Below are 25,831 nucleotides of genomic sequence, written 5' to 3'. Positions count from 1 at the left end.
CTGCAGCCCCAGCACTTTGTGCATAACCAGCACATGATAGGTACATAATAAAGGCTAATTTGTTGATCTCAAGAGTCCATGAAGAATTGAGTCTTACCTCCTAACACCTCCTTCACACCCCCTTACCTGTTCTAAAAATTGCCCTTTCACTGGGCAGGCTACATCCGGTGAAGTTCACGGCCATTACCCACACTTGGTAACAACGGTCAGGTTCCAAATCTTCAAAAATACAGTAGCTTTCTTTCACAGTCACTCTGTATTCTTCCACCAAGTCTAGCACAAAACATAACCATAAACTCTAAGGTGTCTTCCAAAGTTAACTGGAAGTCATAGTTATTGGACAAAGTGGTCAATAACTTTTCTCAGTGGAAAACACAAACTGATAAACATTTACAGATATCATTACATGATAGGTAGCACTTTAGAATATGTAAGAGAGCAATAACATTCTGAAAATGGATATTTAAAATGATATAACATTACTTGTGAACACTTATCAGAAAATAATAGCATATTAGTAAGATTCTGATCTTCATATACCACAATTAAAGTAACTTATTTCAATAGTAAATATTAAAATTGTATAGTTTGTTAGCTTAAATCTCAGTAATACACCCTCAAGAAAATTTTTCAGAGTCAATGCCAGTATTTTAGGAGGGTATGCCATAAAATAAGAATAACTCCATGTTTTTTAAACGTATGTTATTCCAAAGCACTTTTACATTTTAATATTCAGTATGACTTTCAGGTTTCAAATCCTAGCTTCTTCTCATGAATTTCAGAATTCTTTCAACTAGAGACTTCCACATTTTGTTCAAACAAGGTATTTTCCTTTTAACACCTTTAAAAATATTTTACCTTCAGTATTTTAGGAGTATATATTATTCATTACCATTTTGAACACCTGCCCCTTTGGACCAATCTGATTATTCTTACCAAAAAATTTTCTCCTTTATAAAGAATATTTTTTTTATTCAACTAGCCTATGGTCATTTCACTTATCCATCCTTTTTACTCTTGAGGTCACATCTTCAGAACTCTTCCAGTTAAGAAATAGAAAGTGTTTCTTTTTAAAGGAAACTTAGCAGCTCTTCAACTTAGCGTGATCTCTTTAATCGCTCTTTCTTTCCCAATAAACTATACTTCCTGAACAGAAAGTTCAGTTTAAAGAACATCGTTGGGGACTGAATCACATCCCAAGTCATGTTCGGAGCCCAACCTCTGATCCTTTGGGTGTGAACCCATTTGTAAAAAGGACCTTTGAAGACGTTATTAGTTAAGGGGTGCCCAAACCAAAAGACAGTGGGACTTAATCCAATATGGCTGTAGTCTGTATAGGGAAAGGAAATTGGACATGGACAGTGAAGCCACAGGGGAACAGCCAGAAGCTGAAAGTCAATGGAACCTGGAAGAGAAAGGAGAGGATGCCACCATGTACATTGCTATGTGACGGAAAACTGAGAAACCCCAAAGACTGCCAGCCATCCAAAAGATACTGACACCAGGAAGAAGCAAGCCTTCTAGCTTCTGAAACCATGAGCCAATAAATTCCTATTGTTTAGCCACCCCATTTTATGGTATTTGTTTTAGTAGCTGGGACTTATACATACAAATGTTATAAGGACTTATACATACAAAAAAGCATCTCCCTGTGGTCCAGAAACCATGACAGCAGTTTTCAGCAGAATCATTCCTTTAGGCCAAGTCCTGTTACCCCAGCACTCCTTTCAACAATGCACATAATATATGTTACTGGAGACCTATGACACAATACTAGATCATCACACTGTAGATCATTAGATTAGTTAACTGTCATCCCAGCAGATTTCAAGGTGCTGAAAGAATCAAACTCACGACAGATAAGGGTTTATGGGGGTAGGAAAGGAAAGGTGAGAAACTCATAAAAAATTACTGCAGGCAACAAACAGGTTTTTAGAAGGGGTCCTGGAGTGGCATAAAGTTTTATGATATAGCTGGAGTAAATAGTAAACATGGGAGATAAAAAAGAGATGTATGGGCAAAGACAGAGGTGTAACAAAACTAACAAACACATAGACAAACAAAAACATGAGCTTTGGAGTCAGAGAGATCTGTGTTTGAATCCTGCCTCTGTCATGTACAAGCTGTGTGGCCTTGGGCAAATTTCTTAACCTCACATCAGTTTTCTCATCTGTGAAACGGAGATAATAATACTTATCTTGGTGTACTGTGACAGGCATATATGGTAATAGATGATCAATAAAATTGGAATTCTTATAAACAAATTTAGTCATCTTTACACCATGCCTAAAGTTGCTTTTTTAAAAAAACTTTTTTCTAATTTAAATAAGTACCACAGGTCATCTTAAAGACTTAAAAACTAGTAATGGTGAAATACAATTCATTCCTTTTTAAAAACTGGGCTCTTGAATTTTTAATAGGATGTCAGTCTGGTCTTGTGCTCATATAATTTCCAAAGTATATTGGTCTGACTTCAACAAGCAACACAGAATGCCAGCACTCCCAGCTCTGATCCATCAGGAAGTACAACCTCAAACTGCCTGGCTTCTGGGTCTCATTAGAAGTCCTGTGAACAGTGGTATAGTCACAGAGCCTCAACTATAAGGCATGCCATCCATTCACCCTACTAAGCACTTTCACTTCTATCCACACATTCATTAAGAACATCAGAAGGCTTACACTTGAGAACTGCAAACACTGAATTAACATTTGTGGTTTGCTTGTGGCTTTTATCAAATTTGGATCTGAGCTACTGCCACTGTGATATCAAATGCTGCACTTGCATTAAAATTATTGTGAAGCTGTGGAAGAATTAAAGGCCTCAAAGCTTGTATCTTTCTTATGAGAACTGCTTTTCCTATGTGATTTTTTGGACATTATTAAAAATATAGGATAAACTGAAAAAAAATTATTGTGAAGGACATTGTCCTGTATATAGCTCACTTCCCCTCTAAAAGTGGGACACATTTATTACACTTTTATTTTAGACTTCAGTGATGGTTAAAACTTTGTTCTCTCTGAACCTCTGGTATGTTAACTCCTTTCTGAAAATGAGAACCACTCAATTGTTCTTGTTATCCTTCAAAGCCAAATCTGAATCTCAATTACAATATTCATGTTGACCATTATGATACTATTTATGCTTTTTCTTTATCTTGATCCTGATTCCAAATTTTCTTATATGTTATTATATCATTTTATGTGTTTTTATGGGAAGTGACTATAAATGCTTTGTGGAAAGAGTCATACTATGTACAGGTTTAAATACTTCACTTTAAAATGCATATGTATTTGTGTATCTATTACAAATCACAATGTTACCATTTGCTTCTTGGTCATCTGGTGGCTCCTCCATGCAGTAAACCTGGAATGAGTCAATGATGTCTTCCTTGTTCATGCTCCAATAAACTGCAATCGTTGTGCTAGTGGCAGAATTTGGTTCCTGAGGTTCTAATCTAGGAGGCTGTGGAACTGGAATTGAGGCAAGATTTATTTTAACTGATGACATTTTAATTGATTACTTCTTTTTGCAAAAGTCACTTATGCTTTTGGAAAAAAAATTCAAACAATTCAGAAATACATGGAGTAAAAGGGAAAGGCTTCCTTGATTCCAACACCTTGTAACCCCAATTTATTCCTTAGTGGCAACCACTCTTATTATTATGTATTCCTGCAGAATTCTTTCTATGCATTTATATATGTGCACATAAAATACACATAGAATTAAACAAGAATGGATTCCAAAATGGGTTCACTTGATAATAATCTTCTATAGTACTATATTTAGAGCAGTAAACTTATACAGGTTTAAGATTTCCTCAAATAACTTGTGTTATCCTTCATAACAAAAACTTGAGTATGCTTTGCTAGATAACCAAAGCTGTGTCCTTATACATCCATATGGAGTCTATATTTGCAAAGGAGATAAATGAAATCCTTTTTAAATATAGTTGCAGTGTCTTCAAGGCTGAAAAAGGTTTGCATGAATATATAAAAATATACTTTCTGAATCTACTATCCCATTTCCTCTTTCCAACATGACCATGTCTACTGATTTTTTAAAAATTTAAAATATAAAAACTACATAGGGGAAAAAGAATCCTGTTACCTGATTCAGATATGAGTTTAAAACATCTAGCATAACTCTATTTTGAATTTTCAAGACAACAATAATCTCAAGTGCTTTACTAGAGATTGCAAAAGTTTATAATTATGCATATTGAACATTAATGGTATATTCAACACCATAAATCAAGCTTCTATGCAATTCTCCAAAATTTATGATATGCAAAATCATTGACCAAAATATATTGTACAAATTAGAAGGAAAGGTTATTCCCACAGTTGAAAAGATGTCATGCCTCTAAATTTATTTTTGTGGTTATTTTTTCTAGTCAACAATTTCCTAAGAGATAAGATTACTAAAATAATATGGGCCAAATTTTATGAGATTGCTTTATCAAAAGCTGACACTAAAAGAAAAGAAAGCAACAGTCAGTTCAACAAGAAAGTAAAAACAAGAAAAACAGGTGCAAAGAATGGACCAAAATGAAACAAATTGAAAGGATTCAATAAAGAGATGAAGAGCCAAAGAAATATACAAAAATTATGGAAAATGAAAAGCAGGATAGGGGAGTGGTCAAGTTCATGGGCTCAGAGCAGAGAGCCTGGCCTAACAGAGCCCCTACTTGCTAGCTGTGTTATCTCAGCCTCAGTTTCCCCATCTTTAAAATGAGAAAACAATAATACCATTATTTCACAGGGGTATTGTAGGAAGCAGGAAGAGGTGTGTCAAGTGCTTAGCCAAGTGCTTGACCTACAACCAGAGCTCTGTGAGTGACAGCAACATCATCCTTAGCAGTATTAACAAAACAGCCAAACGAAGGGCAAACAAGGAGAATGGAAAACTTTGTATAAAAATGGGGCAGTATGATATTAAGAAAGGATATTGGACATTGACTCACTTAGAGATCCAGCTCTCCATGAAATGAGACATATGACCTTGGGCAAACCTTAATTCTTTGGGTCCTTTTTTATAAAGCAAGGGATTTGGAGCTACATGATTCGAGGGTCTCTCCAGTGCTAACCTTCAGAAGGTAAAACGGCCTTAGCAAGGGCACAGAAAATGCAAGAGAAGGCAGGACAACCCTGAAAATGGGGGTTGAACTAGGGATCCATCATTTCATAAATCAAAGAGGACACAAGGTAAGACATGCTGAGCAGGCTGCATGACAAGGCAATCGCAAACACCTCCCCAAGGACTGATTATGGTTCAGAGACCCTTACACTATCTTTGAGTTTACTCAGGAAGAAATTATCACACTCTAAGGGGTCCATCCAGATAAATGGGTTTCAGTAAATTTTCATGTTGCCCAGGTTTATTGAAGTCAAGCAGAATGCTTCAACTGTTGTCAATTGTATTTGAAGCAATGTCCAAGAACTTTCTGGGGCATGAACAATGAAAATGTTCCCTTTTTTCTATGAATTATACATTGAGTTATATCTGCTTATTTAGATTACATCTGTCTCTTTTAAAATGGTAACCTCTTTTCATCTCTCTCTCCTGCTCTTTCTCTCATGGGTAGCTTAACAAACTTAAAAATTGATAACTGACTCTCTCCCCACCCCCTGCCCCCCAAATCACCTAATTTTAAGGAAGAACCAGTTGTAGGGAATAAGCAAATCATAAAGGCTAAAAATAATTTTTCACCAATGTGCTCCACTCCTTCCCCAAAAAACATTACAGTTAAATCATCCTTTTTTTCAAAAAAAAAAGGAATTACTTTTCAAAGCATTTGAAAATTAAAAAAGGAAATAAGAATTCTGGATGTAATCTAATAATAATGGCTGGATTTACAACTTCTGTTTGAAAGAATGTTAGAGACCCAGATTTTTTTTTTTTATCTTCATTTTATTGAGATATATTCACGTACCATGCAGTCATACAAAACAAATCGTACATTCAATTGTTCACAGTACCATTACATAGTTGTACATTCATCACATAAATCAATCCCTGACACCTTCATTAGCACACACACAAAAATAATAAGAATAATAATTAAAGTGAAAAAGAGCAATTGAAGTAAAAAAGAACACAGGCTACCTTTGTATGTTTGTTTGTTTGTTTCCTTCCCCTATTTTTCTACTCATCCATCCATAAACTAGACAAAGTGGAGTGTGGTCCTTATGGTTTTCCCAATCCCATTGTCACTCCTCATAAGCTACATTTTTATACAATTGTCTTCGACACTCATGGGTTCTGGGTTGTAGTTTGATAGTTTCAGGTATCCACCACCAGCTACCCCAATTCTTGAGAACCTAAAAAGGGTTGTCTAAAGTGTGCATAAGAGTGCCCACCAGAGTGACCTCTCGGCTCCTTTTGGACTCTCTCTGCTACTGAAGCTTATTTCATTTCCTTTCACATCCCCCTTTTGGTCAAGAAGATGTTCTCTGTCCCACGATGCCAGGTCTACATTCCTCCCAGGGAGTCATATTCCACGTTGCCAGGGAGATTCACTCCCCTGGGTGTCTGATCCCACATAGTGGGGAGGGCAGTGATTTCACCTTTCAAGTTGGCTTAGCCAGAGAGAGAGGGCCACATCTGAGCAACAAAGAGGCATTCGGGAGGAGGCTCTTAGGCACAATTATAGGGAGGCCTAGCCTCTCCTTTGCAGCAACCGTCTTCCCAAGGGTAAAACCTACAGTAGAGGGCTCAACCCATCCAACCACCAGTTCCCTATGTTTGTGGTCATGTTAGCAACCATTGAGGTGGGATAGGCCAATACCCCTTCATTCTCCACAGGCTCCTCAAGGGGGCACTACATATTTATTTCCTGGTTTTTTTTTTTGTTTGTTTGTTTCTTTTAACCTGTTCTTTCTTTTTAAATCAACTGTATGGAAAAAAAAAATTAAAAACAAAACAAAACAAAAAAAACAAAAAAGAAAAACAAACAATAAAAGAACATTTCAAAGAGACCATAACAAGGGAGTAAGAAAAAGACAACTAACCTAAGATAACTGCTTTACTTCCAACCTGTTCCTACTTTACCCCAAGGAAGTTACATAATATAGCAACATTTCTGTGAACTTGCTCCTACTATATCCATCAGAAATTAACAGACCATAGTCATTCCTGGGCATCCCCAGAATGTTAAATAGCATATCTGTTCTTCTTGGATTACTGTTCCCCCTTCCTTAATTGCTCTCTATTGCTAGTTCCCCTACATTCTACATTATAAACCATTCGTTTTACATTTTTCAAAGTTCACATTAGTGGTAGCATGTAATATTTCTCTTTCTGTGCCTGGCTTATTTCGCTCAGCATTATGTCTTCAAGGTTCATCCATGTTGTCATATGTTTCACGAGGTCGTTCCTTCTTACTGCCGTGTAGTATTCCATCATGTGTATATACCACATTTTATTTATCCACTCATCTGTTGAAGGACACTTGGGTTGTTTCCATCTCTTGGCAATTGTGAATAATGCTGCTATGAACATTGGCGTGCAGATATCTGTTCGTGTCACTGCTTTCCGATCTTCCGGGTATATACCGAGAAGTGCAATCGCTGGATCGAATGGTAACTCTATATCTAGTTTTCTAAGGAACTGCCAGACCGACTTCCAGAGTGGCTGAACCATTATACAGTCCCACCAACAATGAATAAGAGTTCCAGTTTCTCCACATCCCCTCCAGCATTTGTAGTTGCCTGCTTGTTTAATGGCAGCCACGCTAATAGGTGTTAGATGGTATCTCATTGTGGTCTTAATTTGCATCTCTCTAATAGCTAGTGAAGCTGAACATTTTATCATATGTTTCTTGGCCATTTGTATTTCCTCTTCAGAGAACTGTCTTTTCATATCTTTTGCCCATTTTATAATTAGGCTGTCTGTACTACTGTCATTGAGTTGTAGGATTTCTTTATATATGCAAGATATCAGTCTTTTGTCAGATACATGGTTTCCAAAATTTTTTCCCATTGAGTTGGCTGCCTCTTCACCTCTTTGAGAAATTCCTTTGAGGTGCAGAAACTTCTAAGCTTGAGGAGATCCCATTTATCTATTTTTTCTTTTGTTGCTTGTGCTTTGGGTGTAAAGTCTAGGAAATGGCCGCCTAATACAAGGTCTTGAAGATGTTTTCCTACATTATCTTCCAGGAGTTTTATGGTACTTTCTTTTATATTGAGATCTTTCATCCATTTTGAGTTAATTTTTGTGTAGGGTGTGAGGTAGGGGTCCTCTTTCATTTTTTGGATATGGATAGCCAACTCTCCCAGCCCCATTTGTTGAATAGACCATTATGACTCAGTTCAGTGACTTTGGGGGCCTTATCAAAGATCAGTCAGCCATAGATCTGAGGGTCTATCTCTGAATTCTCAATTCGATTCCATTGATCTATATGTTTATCTTTGTGCCAGTACCATGCTGTTTTGACAACTGTGGCTTTATAATAAGCTTCAAAGTCAGGGAGTGTAAGTCCTCCCACTTTGTTTTTCTTTTTTAGAGTGTCTTTAGCAATTCGAGGCATCTTTCCTTTCCAAATAAATTTGAGTACTAGCTTTTCCAAGTCTGCAAAGTAGGTTGTTGGAATTTTGATTGGGATTGCATTGAATCTGTAGATGAGTTTGGGTAGAATTGACATCTTAATGACATTTAGCCTTCCTAACCATGAATATGGAATATTTTTCCATCTTTTAAGGTCCCCTTCTATTTCTTTTAGTAGAGTTACGTAGCTTTCTTTGTATAGGTCTTTTACATCTTTGGTTAAGTTTATTCCTAGGTACTTGATTTTTTTAGTTGCTATTGAAAATGGTATCTTTTTCTTGAGTATCTCTTCAGTTTGTTCATTTGTAGCATACAGAAACATTACTGACTTATGTGCATTAATTTTGTATCCCGCTACTTTGCTAAATTTGTTTATTAGCTCTAGTAGCTGTATCATCGATTTCTCAGGGTTTTCTAGATATAAGATCATATCATCTGCAAACGATGACAGTTTTACTTCTTCTTTTCCAATTTGGATGCCTTTTATTTCTTTGTCTTGCCAGATTGCCCTGGCTAGCACTTCCAGCACAATATTGAATAACAGTGGTGACAGCGGGCATCCTTGTCTTGTTCCTGATATTAGAGGGAAGGCTTTCAGTCTCTCACCATTGAGTACTATGCTGGCTGTGGGTTTTTCATATATGCTCTTTATCATGTTGAGGAAGTTTCCTTCAATTCCTACCTTTTGAAGTGTTTTTATCAAAAAGGGATGTTGGATTTTGTCAAATGCTTTTTCAGCATCTATTGAGATGATCATTTGATTTTTCCCTTTTGAATTTTTAATGTGTTGTAATACGTTGATTGATTTTCTTATGTTGAACCATCCTTGCATGCCTGGAATGAACCCCACTCGGTCATGGTGTATGATTTTTTTAATGTGTCTTTGGATTCGATTTGCAAGTATTTTGTTGAGGATTTTTGCATCTATATTCATTAGGGAGATTGGCCGGTAGTTTTCCTTTTTTGTAGCATCTTTGCCTGGTTTTGGTATTAGATTGATGTTAGCTTCATAAAATGAGTTAGGTAGTGTTCCATTTTCTTCAATGTTTTGAAAGAGTTTGAGTAAGATTGGTGTCAGTTCTTTCTGGAAAGTTTGGTAGAATTCCCCTGTGAAGCCATCTGGCCCTGGGCATTTGTTTGTGGGAAGATTTTTGATGACTGATTGGATCTCTTTGCATGTGAGGGGTTGATTGAGGTCTTCTATTTCTTCTCTGGTCAGTCTAGGTTGTTCATATGTTTCCAGGAAATTGTCCATTTCCTCTACATTATCCAGTTTGTTGCCATACAGTTGTTCACAGTATCCTCTTATAATTTTTTTAATTTCTTCAGGATCTGCAGTTATGTCATCTTTTTCATTCATTATTTTGTTTATATGGGTCTTCTCTCTTTTTGATTTTGTCAGTCTAGCTAGGGGCTTTTCAATCTTGTTGATCTTCTCAAAGAACCAACTTTTGGTGATATTTATCCTCTCTATTTTTTTTTGTTCTCTATGTCATTTATTTCTGCTTTAATCCTTGTTATTTCTTTTCTTGTACTTGGTTTAGGATTGGTTTGCTGTTCATTTTCTAGCTTCTTCAGTTGATCCATTAGTTCTTTGATTTTGGCTCTTTCTTCCTTTTTAATATATGCATTGAGTGCTATAAATTTCCCCCTCAGCACTGCTTTTGCTGCATCCCATAGGTTTTGGTATGTTGTGTTCTCATTTTCATTCGTCTCTATATATTTAGCAATTTCTCTTGCTATTTCTTCTTTAACCCACTGATTGTTTAGGAGTGTGTTGTTTAACCTCCAGGTATTTGTGAATTTTCTAAGTCTCTGATGGTTATTGACTTCTAATTGTATTCCATTGTGGTCAGAGAATGTGCTTTGAATAATTTCAATCTTTTTAAATTTACTGAGGCTTGTTTTATGTCCCAGCATATGATCTATTCTGGAGAAAGTTCCATGAGCACTAGAAAAGTATGTGTATCCTGGTGATTTGGGATGTAATGTCCTGTATATGTCTGTTAAATCTAATTCATTTATCAGATTGTTTAGGTTTTCAATTTCGTTATTGGTCCTCAGTCTGGTTGATCTATCTATAGGAGAGAGTGATGTGTTGAAGTCTCCCACAATTATTGTGGAAACATCAATTGCTTCCTTTAGTTTTGCCAGTGTTTCTGTCATGTATTTTGTGGCACCTTGATTGGGTGCATAGACATTTATGATTGTTATTTCTTCTTGTTGAATTGCTCCTTTTATTAGTATGTAGTGGCCTTCTTTGTCTCTCAAAATATCCCTGCATTTAAAGTCTATTTTATCTGAGATTAATATTGCTACACCTGCTTTCTTTTGGCTGTAGCTTGCATGATATATTTTTTTCCATCCTTTCACTTTCAATTTCTTTGTGTCCCTGTGTCTAAGATGAGTCTCTTGTATGCAACATATTGATGGTTCATTGTTTTTGATCCATTCTGCGACTCTATATCTTTTAATTGGGGAGTTTAATCCATTTACATTCAATGTTATAACCGTGAAGGCATTTCTTGAATCAGCCATCTTATCCTTTGGTTTATGTTTGTCATATATATTTTTCCCCTCTCTCTATTAATATCCTTTATTGTACCCATACCGAATCTCTTTAGTACTGAACCTTTCTCCAGGTCTCTCTGTCCTTTCTTTGTTTCTCTGTCTGTAGGGCTCCCTTTAGTATCTCCAGTAGGGCAGGTCTCTTGTTAGCGAATTCTCTCAGCATTTGTTTGTCTGTGAAAAATTTAAGCTCTCCCTCAAATTTGAAGGAGAGCTTTGCTGGATAAAGTATTCTTGGTTGGAAATTTTTCTCACTCAGAATTTTAAATATATCATGCCACTGCCTTCTTGCCTCCATAGTGGCTGCTGAGTAGTCACTACTTAGTCTTATGTTGTTTCCTTTGTATGTGGTGAATTGCTTTTCTCTTGCTGCTTTCAGAACTTGCTCCTTCTCTTCCGTGTTTGACAGTGTGATCAGAATATGTCTCGGAGTGGGTTTATTTGGATTTATTCTATTTGGAGTTCGCTGAGCATTTATGATTTGTGTATTTATGTTGTTTAGAAGATTTGGGAAGTTTTCCCCAACAATTTCTTTGAATACTCTTCCTAGACCTTTACCCTTTTCTTCCCCTTCTGGAACACCAATGAGTCTTATATTAGGACGTTTTATATTATCTATCATATCCCTGAGGTCCGTTTCGATTTTTTCAATTTTTTTCCCCATTCTTTCTTTTATGCTTTCATTTTCCATTCTGTCATCTTCCAGGTCACTGATTCGTTGTTCAACTTCCTCTAGTCTTGTACTATGAGTGTCCAGAATCTTTTTAATTTGGTCAACAGTTTCTTTAATTTCCATAAGATCATCTATTTTTTTATTTAGTCTTGCAATGTCTTCTTTATGCTCTTCTAAGGTCTTCTTGATATCCTTTGTATTCTGTACTATGGTCTCATTGTTCATCTTCAGTTCTTTGAGTAGCTGCTCTAGGTGCTGTGTCTCTTCTGGTCTTTTGATTTGGGTGCTTGGGCTTGGGTTATCCATATCGTCTGGTTTTTTCATATGCTTTAGAATTTTCTGTTGTTTTTGGCCTCTTGGAATTTGCTGAACTTGATAGGGTTCTTTTAGGATGTGTAGACCAATTGAAGTCCTTATCTCTAATTTATCAGATCTGCAGCTTCGTGGAGTACACTTTCTCTAACTAACCAGCAGGTGGCGTCCACGAGCCACCTGTTCTCCACAAGCCAGTTCTCCCCTGCTGTGCCTTTGTGGTGAGTGGGGGAGTGAGTCTTGTGGGGTCCAATTGGTGTACCAAGCTTGTGTGTGTAGTTGGTGTTGCCCGCCTTGTATATGGGGCGTGTTTCTGGGCAGTCAGGGAGGGGGGGTGGCTCTAACAATCAAATCTCCCTGGTGATCCTGGAGTTTTCAAGCTGCTTCAATAGTCTAATCCTTCAGTTCAGTCCTGCCACAGTTTGTCTCTGCCACTGACCCACAAGTCCTTGGTATTGGCGTATGGCTCCTGAGACTTGTAAGTGGGCCCCTCTTCCAGGCTGTGCACCCCGGGTCCTCTGTTGAGGGATGACTGTGCTATGTCACAGGTGAGTGCCGACCCCCCAAGGCGGTTCTGGGCTGCTGAGCTATGTAGGGAGGCTCCCAGTCTGCTGAAATGATGGCTGAATGGGGCTTTGTTAATTCACACTGCTCCACCTTCCTAACTCTGGGACAATCAGCTGAGGTTGCAGGGAAGGCTAATGTCCACGCCCAGTTTTGTGGAGTGTGCCTGCTATTTGAAGCACTTCTGTCACACTGGGTTGTGTGGGGCAGCTCTGGGCTATGGGGCTGGCAATGGGCAGGAGTGTTTCCTGTCCACCAGGATGATGGCTGTGAGCGGACACCCCCCTTTTCTTGGGAAGTTGTGGTGTTTAGTGAAATTTCTCAGTCACTGGATTATTGCCTTTTGTCTCAGAGCTCTCTTAGTTCTGCTCTTGTCTTGACCTGCCCAAATTGCAAGTCTTTGAAGCTTTCTGTATTGGGCTTCTTAGAGTAATTGTTTTACAAAAAGAAAAAAGGATTAAAAAAAAAAAAAAAGTGCCCTCCTCACAGATCTAATGGGTTATTGAAATGCTAAGAGAGAAAGCAATTAGGGCCATTAAGGAAAGTTCCACAGGGCAGAGAGATCAGCTTTTCTTCGGGATTTGCATATGAGCTTGAGGGCCTGAGCTCTGCCCTTCCCCTTTCTATGTTCACCAGAACTCCAAAAATCCTCTGCTTTTATTTTGGAGTTTTTCGTGCTGTTTTTTCTATATCTGTCTCCTCTCTGCTGGGCTGGCTGCTCTCAGATTCTGTGGTGTCTGGTCTCAGTCTATCTATGGTTGGAGTTTGGATCAGTAGAATGAGTTTCCGATAAGGGCTGCCACTGCAGTTCTCCCTTCTCCTTCCCGGAGCCGACAGCCCCTCCTCCCACGGGACTGAGCCTGGCAGGAAGAGGTGCGGGTCCCCTGGCTGCAAAAACTTACAGATTTCGCTGATCTCAGCAGTTCGACGTTTTCATGAGTGTTGTATGAAGTATGCCCAAAGTCATATTGCTCTGTGGTGTCCAGTCCACTCAGTTCCTGGCTTTCTACCTACTTTCCTGGAGGAGTAACTAAAACATACAGCTCACCAGTCTGCCATCTTGCCCCGCCCTCGAGACCCAGATTTAATATGTTACCAACTGTAGTGATAAACTTAAATAGGTGTGATGCCCAAAAGTACAAAATGGAAATTTTAAGGCTTCTTTGCTAGAGGCTAAGGAATTGAGCAGAGGAATCACCCCATGGATTTTCATTTGTTTGATGAGGATGCCCACAAAGAACTGTCACACTCCATGAGCTAAGCACTAGATACACTTGGACTTCAGGACCTGGGGCTAAAGATTTCCACTCAACTCAGCTTTCAAAAGGTCCCCAGGAAGCAGAGTCAAGGAATCCTTGGATATAACTAATCCTGGGTTTTCTCTCATTTCACAGAGATGCGTTCTGCCTCTTTGGTGTACAGAAGTGGTTAAGTACAAAGACTCGGAAGCCAAACTCCCCACCCCAAGAGCACCCGCACCTGATGTGTGGTCTTGGGCAATATAACACTTTTCTGTTCTTCAGTTTCCTCACCCATCAAATGGGAATAATAATAAGACCTACCTCCTAGAGTTGCTGTGAGATTAGATGGTATGACATGCTTAACGGACTTTTCATAGTACCACTGTAAGTATCAAATGATTGTTTTCCACTGCTCTGTTTCTCAATGGGAAGGTGGTGTCCTTTCCCCCATTGAATCTGCTTAGTTTAGGAAGTGATCAGATTGACTTTTCAGTACCAGCTGAGGGCTTCATACTTGAGAGGCATCACTGGTCACAAAATGAGCAAAAACTATTTTTCACTTCTCTGACAGCCATGTGCACTATTTCTCAGTTAATCATTAACATTTTATGAAAATTTCACTCTGTGACCTCTAAAATATATAAAATTTCCTTTTATTGAATGACAGGTATTCAAAAGTATATCCTTCTAAATGAACAACAGCCTATAGTGAATTCCTTGAAAGCAAAATATCTTCTCTGTTAATTAGAATTTATTACTTTGTAATCACTACTCTATTCTAATGCCTCTTAGAGACATTACAAGAAAACACCCTTTTGCTTTGAGACAGTTCTAGAGAAAACCCATTAGGAAAAATGACTGAATTTTTCACTATATAAGGTTAGTTTTGTTTTGTTTTGTTTTAATTTTCTTCTTCTTTTTAAAGACACAGTAGCCTTTTACCAGTTACTAAACTAAAACTCTTCCTACAAAAATGAAAGTTAATTATCAATTTAAAAATAGCAGACTGTAAGATTTGGGGAGAATATAGCATCTTTTCAGGAGGACAACTGAGTATACTGTACAGCAGGTGAAATGCGGTAACTTAACTAAAACAGAGCAGATTTGAGAAATCTAAATAAGTTACATTGCCTTGTTTGTTAAAATAGCACATTAAAAAATATTTTGAAGAGCGGGCAGGACGCTACTGACAGCTGAGTGGGAGGCTCCTGGCTACGGAGCATGTTGCTGAGCTGTTAGTTCTCTAACCTAATCTGTTTCGTTTGAGAAAAGGAAAAAGAACTGAATTGAAGAGGAAAAAACACTTATAAGGAAAAATCTGGTCAACGCATAGGAAAATATTTTATTTATTTTTCCTTCTATGCCTGGCTGCTGGGATCAAGCAAATAATCTCTAGAAGAGAGGGAGAGAAATCCTATTTTAAAAAGAAAAAAAAAAGGAAACCCTATGGTTTCACTGCTACTTCTTCTTACCTCCTCAATATCCCAACAAAGTCATAAAGCTTCAAATGGATAGTACACTTCATAACTGAAACAGAATTCTTGTCTCATGCTTGATTTCAGAATCTAGTCTTAAAGTTTCACAACCAAGACTTTTCTTTTGTCAATTACATTTCCTTACCCATTCACAAACTGTACAAAACAAACAAGCAAAAACCGCTGAATTTCATCAATATAATTAATACATTAAAATTCTTACCAGCCACTTGTTTTAACATCTGGTCACTTTTTGCTGAACTGTCATCATAATGTTCAAAAAGTGAAAATGCAGCAGGCATTTTCTCTAAAGAAGCAGTGCTTTCCATTGCAGAAAGTAACCTATCAAGGACAAAGTATTTCTGTGTAAGTCAAGAAATTATTAACATACCTGATGAAAGCTAAAAATAATTGTTCAAGATGAAGCTGTGGTTGTTAGTAGTTTTTATGAAGCAAGACCTCTAATTGTATCCAAAAATGATTTAAACTTTTTCAAAGTCTGGAAATGTATGTCTAAAATATATTCTCAGGGTTCCTTGTTGCAACTGGTAGTGTTGGAAATTTATTCTTGTATTCCCAAATTTTGCATCTATAAAGTTAATCCTAAAATTACTACATTTAATGATTATTTTATTGATTTCCTAAAGGATATATTATTTATATTTATATAACTTAAATGTTCAGAGCCTGTCTGGAAATTCAGACAATGTTGGATGTCCTTGCTATTCTCAGCTCTCACTTTTATGCTTGTGGTCATTCAGTTATTCAATAAATATTGTTCACCTACTATGTGCCAAGCACTGTTCCAGGTACTGAGGCTATGGCAATGAAAGAAGATAGTCTATCGTCCTTAAAAGACTAAATGAGCCACAGTTTACAAATTAACAGCTTTTACATATTCAAGACCCTCTTAGGAAGGATGCCAACAAATGCTAACTCTAAGTATTTGTATCTGTGAAATATGGATTAAAAAAACAGATCAACTCTGAAGGGGAAGATACTTCTTTCCCTTACACATGGAGAGATTGCTAAAGCATTTCTCTTTAGTTTGAGGGGCCTCAAATCGGATGAATAGCTCTTCTCTGGACAGCTCTCTCGGGCAGGACTGGAATTACCCTCCAGCAGTTAAGTCAACTGGGAAGAACTGCATCGGCTTCATCACTATGGACTTCTTGGTTTGCTCAACACAGACCTATTTCCAAGCCTTAGGACTTGCTAGTGGAACCTTCTCCCAGATCCTTGCATGGCTTCTTCCCTTGCTTAGCTAAGATCTTTGTTCATACATCAGTTCCTCAGAGAGGCCATATCTGGGTATCCTTCTAATAAAGCCCGGTCTGCCCCTCTATCCCTTAGTTGGCTTCATTTTACTTCCTCAAAGTTATCACGACCTATTTGTTTTTTGTCTTTCTACATTACTAGAAGACAATCTACCTGTTTTGCTCACTGCTATATTGGAATGCATTACTTGGCACATAGTAGGCATTTAAGAAATATCTAAAAGAGGCCAATAGTTTCTTTTGGGTGAGAAAAATCAGGATCTCAATTCTGATAAATTTTTGGTCAGTATGAGGAAAAAAAGATTATTATAAATATAATTGAAGTAGGCAATGAGTGTCCACTATGCTTATTGAGTTAGGAACAATAAAATTCACCTTCATGTGATTTAGGAGAGTTCTAGGAGGGGGTTCAAAGCAGAAGTGGCATTTGGGCTGGGTCTTAAAGGAGGAGTAGGAGCTTCCTAGGTGGGAAAGGGAGAACAGGTGTTGCAGATGGAAAGAACAGCATGAACCAGTGCATGGAGATGTGAAGAGTGTGGCACATTCAGGGGCCAGACAGTACTTTGGTTTCGTGGATGGGGTACCTTGGGAGTTGGGAAATTGGTTGGAGGTAAAAATGAAAAAGGTGGTTTGGTTAGACTATGAAGAGCCTTCCATACCCACTAAGGAGTTTCAATTTTATCTTTTAAGGCAAGGAGAGCCACAGAAGCGTTTACACAGGGAAGTTTAAAAGAGAACCCTGCCAAGGGTCTGGAGAAGGATCGGAGCAAATAGACTAAGGAGGCAGTGAGGTCAGTTAGAAGGACACCATGATAGTCTAGGTGAGGGAAGACACCACGAGCCTAAATTAAGGCTTGGGGGATGCAGAGGGTGGAAGGATAGATTCAGAATTAACAAAATATGGCAGCTAGTAGCATATGCTAAGGACTCTTAATAAACATTACTGACTAAATGGAGGGCTTTTTGTAGTACAAAAGCTCTGGTTGTAGATACCACAAATAAAATGTTCGAGTTTTGCTTTGTGCACTGACCTGCTCAGTTTTAACATCAGCATATATATATATGGCCTGGCAGGTGGACATCTTTCTATGAGTACATCCTAAAATGATTTTGACACCCCCCCTTTTTTCTCATTATAATAACACAAAAGAGCAAAATGAAGGGGAAAAAATGCATCCTTTTAACAGAAGAGCACTTTCTAAGCAAATGTGCTTTTCAAGATACACAGATTTTTTAGTCTAAGTATGCTTGGCAGCACTTCTTAATTTAAGCATTTTTAGTGTCAAGAAAAATCATTTAATATTCAAAAACTGCCTTCAGAGATATAATATGAAGGAGGGGAAGAAGCAAGGAAAAATAAACTAGATAATTAGCACTTCTTATAGAAAGAAATACCAATAACTTAGAGACTTTGAAGCAGAACTTGTTTTGAGGACATGAAAGGCTTCTTTTTAGTAAAGCAATCAAGCTTCATCCGCTAAGTGCGTGTGTGTATGTGTGCGTTTGTGTGTGTTTAGCGGGGCTTTCTTTAATTGCTCATGTTTCTCCACCAAATCCCAGAATTGTGTTGTCTTTCTTCTTTACAGGAAAATAATGGTTATAACAAGTGTATACCCCCCTCAGGTGACTTGGAGCTTTAGCAAAGATTAATTCATTGTCAACTGGACAATGAAATTGAAATTAAGTAAAGTAACACACAGACGAACAAGTTCAAGCACAAAACCAAAGAAAATATATTTAGTATTAAACAGAGGTCAATTCATATTAGCAAGCTAATATTCTAATGTTTAGGAAACTAAAAATGTGCTATGGCATTTTTTAAGGTTAAAGCATTTATGAATTTTCATTCACCAAATTTTCTTGCCAATTGTATCTCTCATGAATGGATGACAGAAAATGAACAAATATGCACTTCCATTTTTAGAATATATGGAATGACACTGCAAATCAATTTACTATTTAGAAGAAATGTATAATTTTTAAAAACAACAATTGGGAGTGCAGCCTGGGTGTCAGTTTCCAGATCTGACTGTTGTGCCTCAGACTCATCTGTGGGAATTGTTAAACATGCAGGTGCCAGGACCACCCTGGAAAGTCCAATTCAGTGGATCTGAGGTGGGGCCCAAGATTTTGGGGTCAACAACAATTCCTAATTTCTTGTTGAGTGTTTTGCCTTTTGAAAGAATGAAGAATTTCTCTTACATCAAGTGGTAAAACATCAACAAGAAATAAAACAACAATCAAAAGAGGAAGATTCATTTAGGTTAGTTGAACAGAAAGAGAAGATAATTACATGACTATCTTTTGAAGTATAAATCAGAGAACATTCCATTAAGATTACGTAAGACATAAAATTATACAAGGCAGATATGAATGATTCTTCAAATACTCATATTTAACCAATAAGTCTAAGCATCTACAAAATGTTCTGTATGCAGTGTCAGGAAAGATAGTCTAGATCAGGTTGTAAATATAGAATACATTTCAAGGAAGCAGTTAAAAATCTACATTATGATAATTGTTATTTAACTAAAGCACATGCAGTACTCTTTCAAAGCCGTCATTTAGCTTTTAAAAGCACAGTGTCTAAAAGTGAGAAAACAGTTGCTCACTAAATATATGTACTTTTTATTGGCAGCTCATTTTCTATAAAGCATCAAAATATTAAAATAAAGCATCCAGTCATGCTATTCTCAGTCGCCACTACTTTGTGCCATGTTTTATATACCTTTCATTGATTTCCTCAAACGACTTATGGGAGGGAAGGAAGGAAAGAGAGAGGGGAGGGGAGACAAAGAGAGAAACTAGTTAACACCCAAAAGAAAAACCAACCAAGAACAAGAAGAGTCTCCATTTTCTAAAATCATTACCCCTCAACTTCCCTGAAGCTGTTTCTCTTTGGTGGCTTCAGCCTGGGCAGCAAGGAAGTTAGTGTTCAGAATTGGGGGAAAGGGGTGTCTGGGGATGACGGTGGGAATTTAGTTTCCAGTTCTGCTCTGGTCTCTATGATCAGCAAGGCCTGTAATGAGTTGCTTAACCTGGCTTCTCTTTATCCATTAACAAAATGGTTCAGCCTCCAGAATGGAATTCTCTGAAGCAAGAAAAATAACTTAAATCTATTCAATATGGGATAAATACCAAAAATGTTATCAATAGTTACCTCTGGGTAATATGTGCTCTGTGCTTTTCTGTGTTTTCCAAATTTTCTAAAATGGATATACATTTTGTAAACAGAAAGAATGCTTTATTTTTCACAATTTATTCTTCCAGAGGAAAGGAAATATTCTTATCAAACAAAGATAAGTACTTAGGGAGCACAAAGCACTTTATTAGTGTTATACTTTATTTCACAAGAGGAGCCCAATTTAAAAATATTAAAGCTTTGCCTTAGTTACACATAAAGCCATCTAATGAGTTTTAGTTCTCCTTTGAGAACTACTTCACCTGAATTTGCCCTGGCAGGAGGTTTCCCCAAAGGCAAATTAAAACCTGGTATCACCCCATTTTGCCTTGCTGTGTCTCCAAACTACTAGAGGACTAGCTGGACTGGGGAACTCCGAAAAGGAGGTCCTCACTCTTCCTAAGATGGTGTTTTCCTCCTCTTTGATGATTAAGTCTATCCTTGGGCTGGGTTTGGTACTGCCTTCAGGAAAATCATCCCCCTTGCTCGTAGTGAATCCTTTCTCCAAGGAGAACCAGCATCTTATTGAACATTCTAGAGGATTAGCACAGCCAAGAGCTGCCTCTGTGTGTGGTGAAAGTTGAGGAACACCCAAGGGAACCTGCCTGTCTACAAGTTACTTGTTTTAACTGAGAAATCCCATCCCCAGGAAACCCCTTGTAAAAGCACCAACATACTACCTGAGAGAGGTACCACATTATGTCATACTTCTGTACACAAAAGTATACCAAAAGTTACTCTCAGCCATTTGGCAAAGCTCAGAGGGAATGGTCCTTACAAGAAGTAACTTCAGATTCAGGAGTGGAGGGACAGGCCCGGAGCCCGCGCGAGGATGCTATGCATTAGAAGACAGGGCAGGCACTCAAATAGAGAGCATGGGAACGAGAAAGGTTTAAGGTTGCCTTCTCTCACTCTTAGAAGGTGGCCCCTCCAGTGTGGCAAAATGGAATGACGATGCTGCCTTCAAGCACCCTCAGCTGGATCTGGGATTAAGGTTTTAGGAATTTGCTGAGCCTTTTTTCTAGGCACCAAGCATGCTCCAATTATTTTTAAATGTCAGAATCATATAAAACCCACACAGATATAAATGATTTTAGAGAATACTGCGAGACGAATGTTTAAAAGTAGACTTGGGCTGAGGTAGGCAGCAAGGTGTATGGGCCTGTTTTAATTGGTGCTTACAGTCAGGAAAACAGTCTCGTCCAGCTCCTCTGCCTCCCTCACGATGGTCTCGAGCGTGTCCTTGGCGGTATCCATGCTCTGCAGAAAGTGGACCATCTGATCATGCAGGAACTCCATCTTCCTTTTCTTCACTTCCTCAAAGCTCTGGGCTTTCTCATCATACTGTGCCAGCACCTTCTTCATCATTTCCTCATTCTGTTCTTCTAGCTTTTTTTCATTTTTGCTACAGTTTTCCTGAAAAAAGAATACTTCTCAATGAAACAAGTGCAGGGTTTTTGTTTTTTGTTTCTTGTTTTTTGTTTTTTTAAGAAACACCAAATTTTTTAAGAAATGGCCTCTGGCGTCTTGATAAGAGAATCACACTTTGTAAGCAGCAGTATGTGAACAGACTAAATTTCCAACCCACCAACCTCACTTTGACATACTTAGTTTGCCAGTAGAATTCATTATAGGAATATCATCAAGGAGGATTTAGTTACTGAAATACCAAAAAAGAAAAAAAAAAGATACCTGTATGGAAATTTTACCCACCTGCATTCCCACACAACAAAACTTGAAAATGGCATCAGAGAGAGTGGGAATCCATTATCTTCAGGTATGACCTTCAGTGGAGAGAGTTTAGTATGGTTTTCATCACTCCACTAAAGTCAGAGAGTGGGTGAGGGCCCAGGATATTGAATAGGGTGCTACAAGCACAGATGTTCTCCATGAGGAGGACACTTCCACCACAGTAGGAGAAACTTTATTGCCAATGTGGACACACCTAGATTTGTGGCTATCCTCACTAGCAGGGTACTTTATTGTCTAAAAGGGACAATTGGGGGAGGACAGTCATTAAAAGTAATTAGCAGGTGCTAACTGATCTACAACAGGATAAGCCAGATCTTTCACAAACAATCCAGGATGTGGAATCATCGCAGAGCAAGAGGAAATGTGCATCAGCCTTCAGCAGTTGCCTTGGGCCCCTGCCACTCTAGACTGACAGATGAGGATTCCTAAGCTACCTCTGTACATGGATGGAGCACTGCTACCCACTCCCCTCTCTACAGAGGAGCCAGCAGCTAGGAGAGCATGAACTCATAAAGGACAGCTGAGCCATGAGAGGCACTCATGCCCTCGGCATGGGACACTGGGCAGGGCCTTAGAGCATTTCTGCAGAGTTAAGCTATTAAGAAGCAGGATAGTGGAGCAAGTAAGAACTCAGACTTGGATTCAAATGTTGGTTTTCAACTTCCTATCAACTTACTATGACCTTGAGTAATAAACTTAACTCTAAGCCTCAGTTTCTTGGCTATAAAATGGGAATGAAAACAATAACACCTATTTGATATGGTTATTGTGAGGATTACATTGGATAAAGCATGTAAAGTGTTGCCCTACTGTAGTAAATGCACAAAAAATGTGTGTTTTTAAGGGCAAGTCATTCATCCTTAGACAGAAAGCAGTCTCACTGTTACATACAAAGGGAAAACTTTAAGAACCCTCACTCTAAATGGAACAAAATCAACAATGGCAAACACACAAATGCACACACAAAGCCCATTTCAAATCCTTTAAGCTCAGAATCACTTACTTGTGATACTATGAACAAAACAGGTTAAAGTAAGAGGTAACTTACCTCAATGGTATTAAAAAAGGATTCTATCTCACTAACAAAGGCTTCAATTCTCAAGGACTTTTCTTGTAAATTTTCTAGAAATTCTGCTAATTGAACCTGAAGGAAAAAAATTAAGAAATAGTAAGTACAAGACATTTTGGGAAAGAATTTCAAGCAATGAGTTCTGCTTTCCTTAAATTTACTATGTTTGGTGGAGATTTACTACGCCATACTCACTAACAAATCAACCTTCAAGTTTTCTTTACTGCTTCATCTAAACTGCTTGTTGATAATTCTGTGCAATAAACAATTAGGAGGTTTGTGAGTGAGAGCTCCAAAGGAACCATACAAAGACCGCTTAACTTCTCATATAAGAGAACGAACTTGGTAAGCTGGTGAACTCAAAACACACTCATTTTAGTAAATCATGGATTCAAATTCTTTCTCCTGAATAAGGCCTCAATTCTTACACACTTTTTTTTTTCTGAGAAAGCAGCCTCTTTTGCTGAACTGGTCCAACATGTCTAAGTAGTTTCCTCACATTTGCACCAGTGGCCTCCCAGCCTCAGTCAGGAGGTCCTGCCCTGAAAGAGTTACCAGGGTGCCAGAAGTCACCAGGTGATGGAAACTGTCCACTAAAAGACCTACAAGTTCTAAAGACCCTGGAAGGGTTAAAATACTCAAGAGGTAATGGAAAACCAGAGAATGTATGGGGTGATGGGGGGAGGATGGTACTTAATTTAGCCATAGTTATAAACCCAGCTGCAGTCTATCCTGCTAAACTTAACAAGTAACAAAACAGAAGAACAGAGCTTCGGTTGGCTGATTCACTATCCACAGAATTATGACAATATTAGGTTGATAGAAGCCCCTTCAAGATCTGCCTCCCGTTTTTTGTTTTTTTTTTTAATAATCCCTGCTTCTTTTCCCCAAGCACCCCAGCCTCTAATCACATGCCCTATCGTCCCTCAGACACCTTCCCACCTGTTCGTGTAGTATTCATTCCCTTTCATATGGTATTCCCTCTCTTGAGAATGCCTTCTCTGCCCCTGCTCTATCTCATTTAAGGCTCCCCCAAGCTTCACCTTTTAGAGAAGCCTTCCTTAACCCTCCTGCTCCCACTCCATATGTTTCACCTACACTCCCAAAAGGTTAGTTTCTCAGAACACTGTGTTCCAAACACTCTGTGCTAAAATTTTGGGTTTACAAGTCCATCTTCCTTTCGTTTTTTTCACTCCCAAAGAGAAACACAGATTAAGGTTCTGCCACAGATTAAGAGGTTAATAAGTTCCAGGAGAGAAGGAAAAGAAGGAGTAAAGGAAGAATATAAATGACCAATAAAAGATAAGCCACCACAGTGGGGATGGAGTGGGGAGGAGAAGCAAGGACCCAGGCAATCTGTAGATGTAGTAATCAGTTCCGGAATAATCACAGATGGCCTACTGTTGTGGGAGGCATTGTGTCCCCCCCAAAAAGGGTGTATTGAGTTCCTAATCCCCAGTACCTTTGAATGTGACCCTATTTGGAAACAGGGTCTTTGCAGATGCAATTAGTTGAGATGAGGTCATCCTGGATTATTCATGGCCCTTAATCCACCATGGCTGGTGTCCTTATAAGAGGGAAATTCAGACGAAGGTAAGGACACAGAGAAGAACACTACGTGAAGGTGGAGGCAGAGATTGGAGTGATGCGTCTACCAACAAAGGAATATCAGCAATTGCCAGCAAATACCAGAAGCTAGAGAGGCAAGGAAGGATGCCCTCTTCCGCCTCCAGAGAGAGCATGGCCCTGATAACACCTCAATTTTGCACTTCCAACCTCCAGAACCATAAGAGAATAACTTTCTGTTGCTTTAAGCCACTCCACTTAGTTAGTGGTAATTTGTGACGGCAGCCCTACAACACTAACACACCTACCCAGCAGATGCTAGAAAAATCTCAGATTACAACTTTTAAAACCTGATCATTAGTTTTTAAAAGTTGCCAACCAAGTCTTAATCTTCACAATTGACTTAATGAAATCAAGCTAGGCTCCCTGGCTTTAGCCAACCATTTTCACTTTCTCCTTCTTGTACTGTTGAGAGATCATTTAAAAACTTTAAAATAGTTTTAAAGCAGTAGGCATTTATCTCCCTATATGAAAATTTGTTTTAAATGGAAAATATTTAGACACAAATTATTTTTTAATTTCTAAAACTCATAGAGATAAAACATAATTAAGAACACTGAACAAAAACCAGCTTTTTGTCGACTGACAGTGCCCAGTAGTTGTTAGTGAATGAAACCGTCACCACAGAATGGGGTCCACTGCACCGGTGCTGTGCATCCTGATGTCTAAGATTTCACAAAAGAAGTTGCCTCTGCTCTCAGACAGCTACCAGGAAAAGTCTCAAGGATTAAAAGGATTGAGAAGGATTAACTTGATAGGGAAAAAAAATAGCCATCATCAAGGGTCTTTATCCTATCGAATCAAAATGAGACTGACAATTATTTAACAGTGACTTACTTGAATAATCATATTGAAACTTGCTACCATTAGCAAGGCACCAAGCTGAGCAATGTGGATATATAGTTAAAGGCATGGGATTTGGTGTCAGACAGACTTGGGTTTTAATCCAGTTCTGCATTCTATGACATTGAGTTAATCATTTAAATCCTCTGAGCCTCTGTTTTGTTATCTGCAGATTGATAACAATAGCAGGGTTGTGAAGATTAAAAGACATCTTCTGTATAAAGAGCTTAACCTAGTGCCCAGCACACAGTAATTGCTCAATTTTTGTTATTATTTGCATTTAAGATCATTCTGGCTCATTCCGGCTAATTTATGAAGAATGGCAAAAGTGGTAAGACCAGTTAGAAGGCTAATGAAAGTTAGATGGGAGTCTCAGAGACTAAATGCTTGATTTCTGATAGTATCTCTGAGGAAGTAGAGTACTTAGAATCACATACACAAGGATATCTGTTGTGACTAACTTTTTAATCTGGAACATTGGGGTCCTATAGACATAAGCAGAAAAAATGTGAAGGTTTTAAATTTCCAACATAAATTATATATAGTAGAAACATGGAGGAAATAGGAATTTAAAGTGTTTTCTTGTCTTTGATTATTTATATAAAGCTTGTACTAAGATTGTGTATTTTTAAAGAATAATATTGTAGATAATGGAAAATAAAGCTGTATCTTATGCCCCAAAGTAAACAATTTTAAATTATTTGG

General features: G+C 38.1%; 1 protein-coding gene across 3 annotated transcripts in view; it reads right to left on the bottom strand.

Annotated features, from left to right (window-relative positions):
- Positions 1–25,831, bottom strand: part of CMYA5 (cardiomyopathy associated 5) — a 117,379-nt gene that overhangs the window by 28,124 nt on the left and 63,424 nt on the right. Inside the window, exons 3-8 of one of the 3 annotated variants that reach the window (XM_037801675.1) lie at positions 22,637–22,732; positions 21,019–21,252; positions 19,384–19,406; positions 15,602–15,720; positions 3,322–3,471; positions 127–273 (exon numbers count right to left, since the gene is read on the bottom strand). In XM_037801675.1, coding sequence (XP_037657603.1) covers positions 127–273; positions 3,322–3,471; positions 15,602–15,720; positions 19,384–19,406; positions 21,019–21,252; positions 22,637–22,732 — 769 coding nt within the window. Of the gene's footprint in view, positions 1–126; positions 299–3,321; positions 3,472–15,601; positions 15,721–19,383; positions 19,407–21,018; positions 21,253–22,636; positions 22,733–25,831 lie in introns of those variants that run through there. The other 2 variants (XR_005211415.1, XR_005211414.1) reach the window with 2 other exon arrangements.

This window comes from Choloepus didactylus, chromosome 13, assembly GCF_015220235.1.
Source record: "Choloepus didactylus isolate mChoDid1 chromosome 13, mChoDid1.pri, whole genome shotgun sequence".
NCBI classification, from domain to species: Eukaryota; Metazoa; Chordata; class Mammalia; order Pilosa; family Megalonychidae; genus Choloepus; species Choloepus didactylus.
This window is presented reverse-complemented; position numbering and strand designations above follow the sequence as displayed.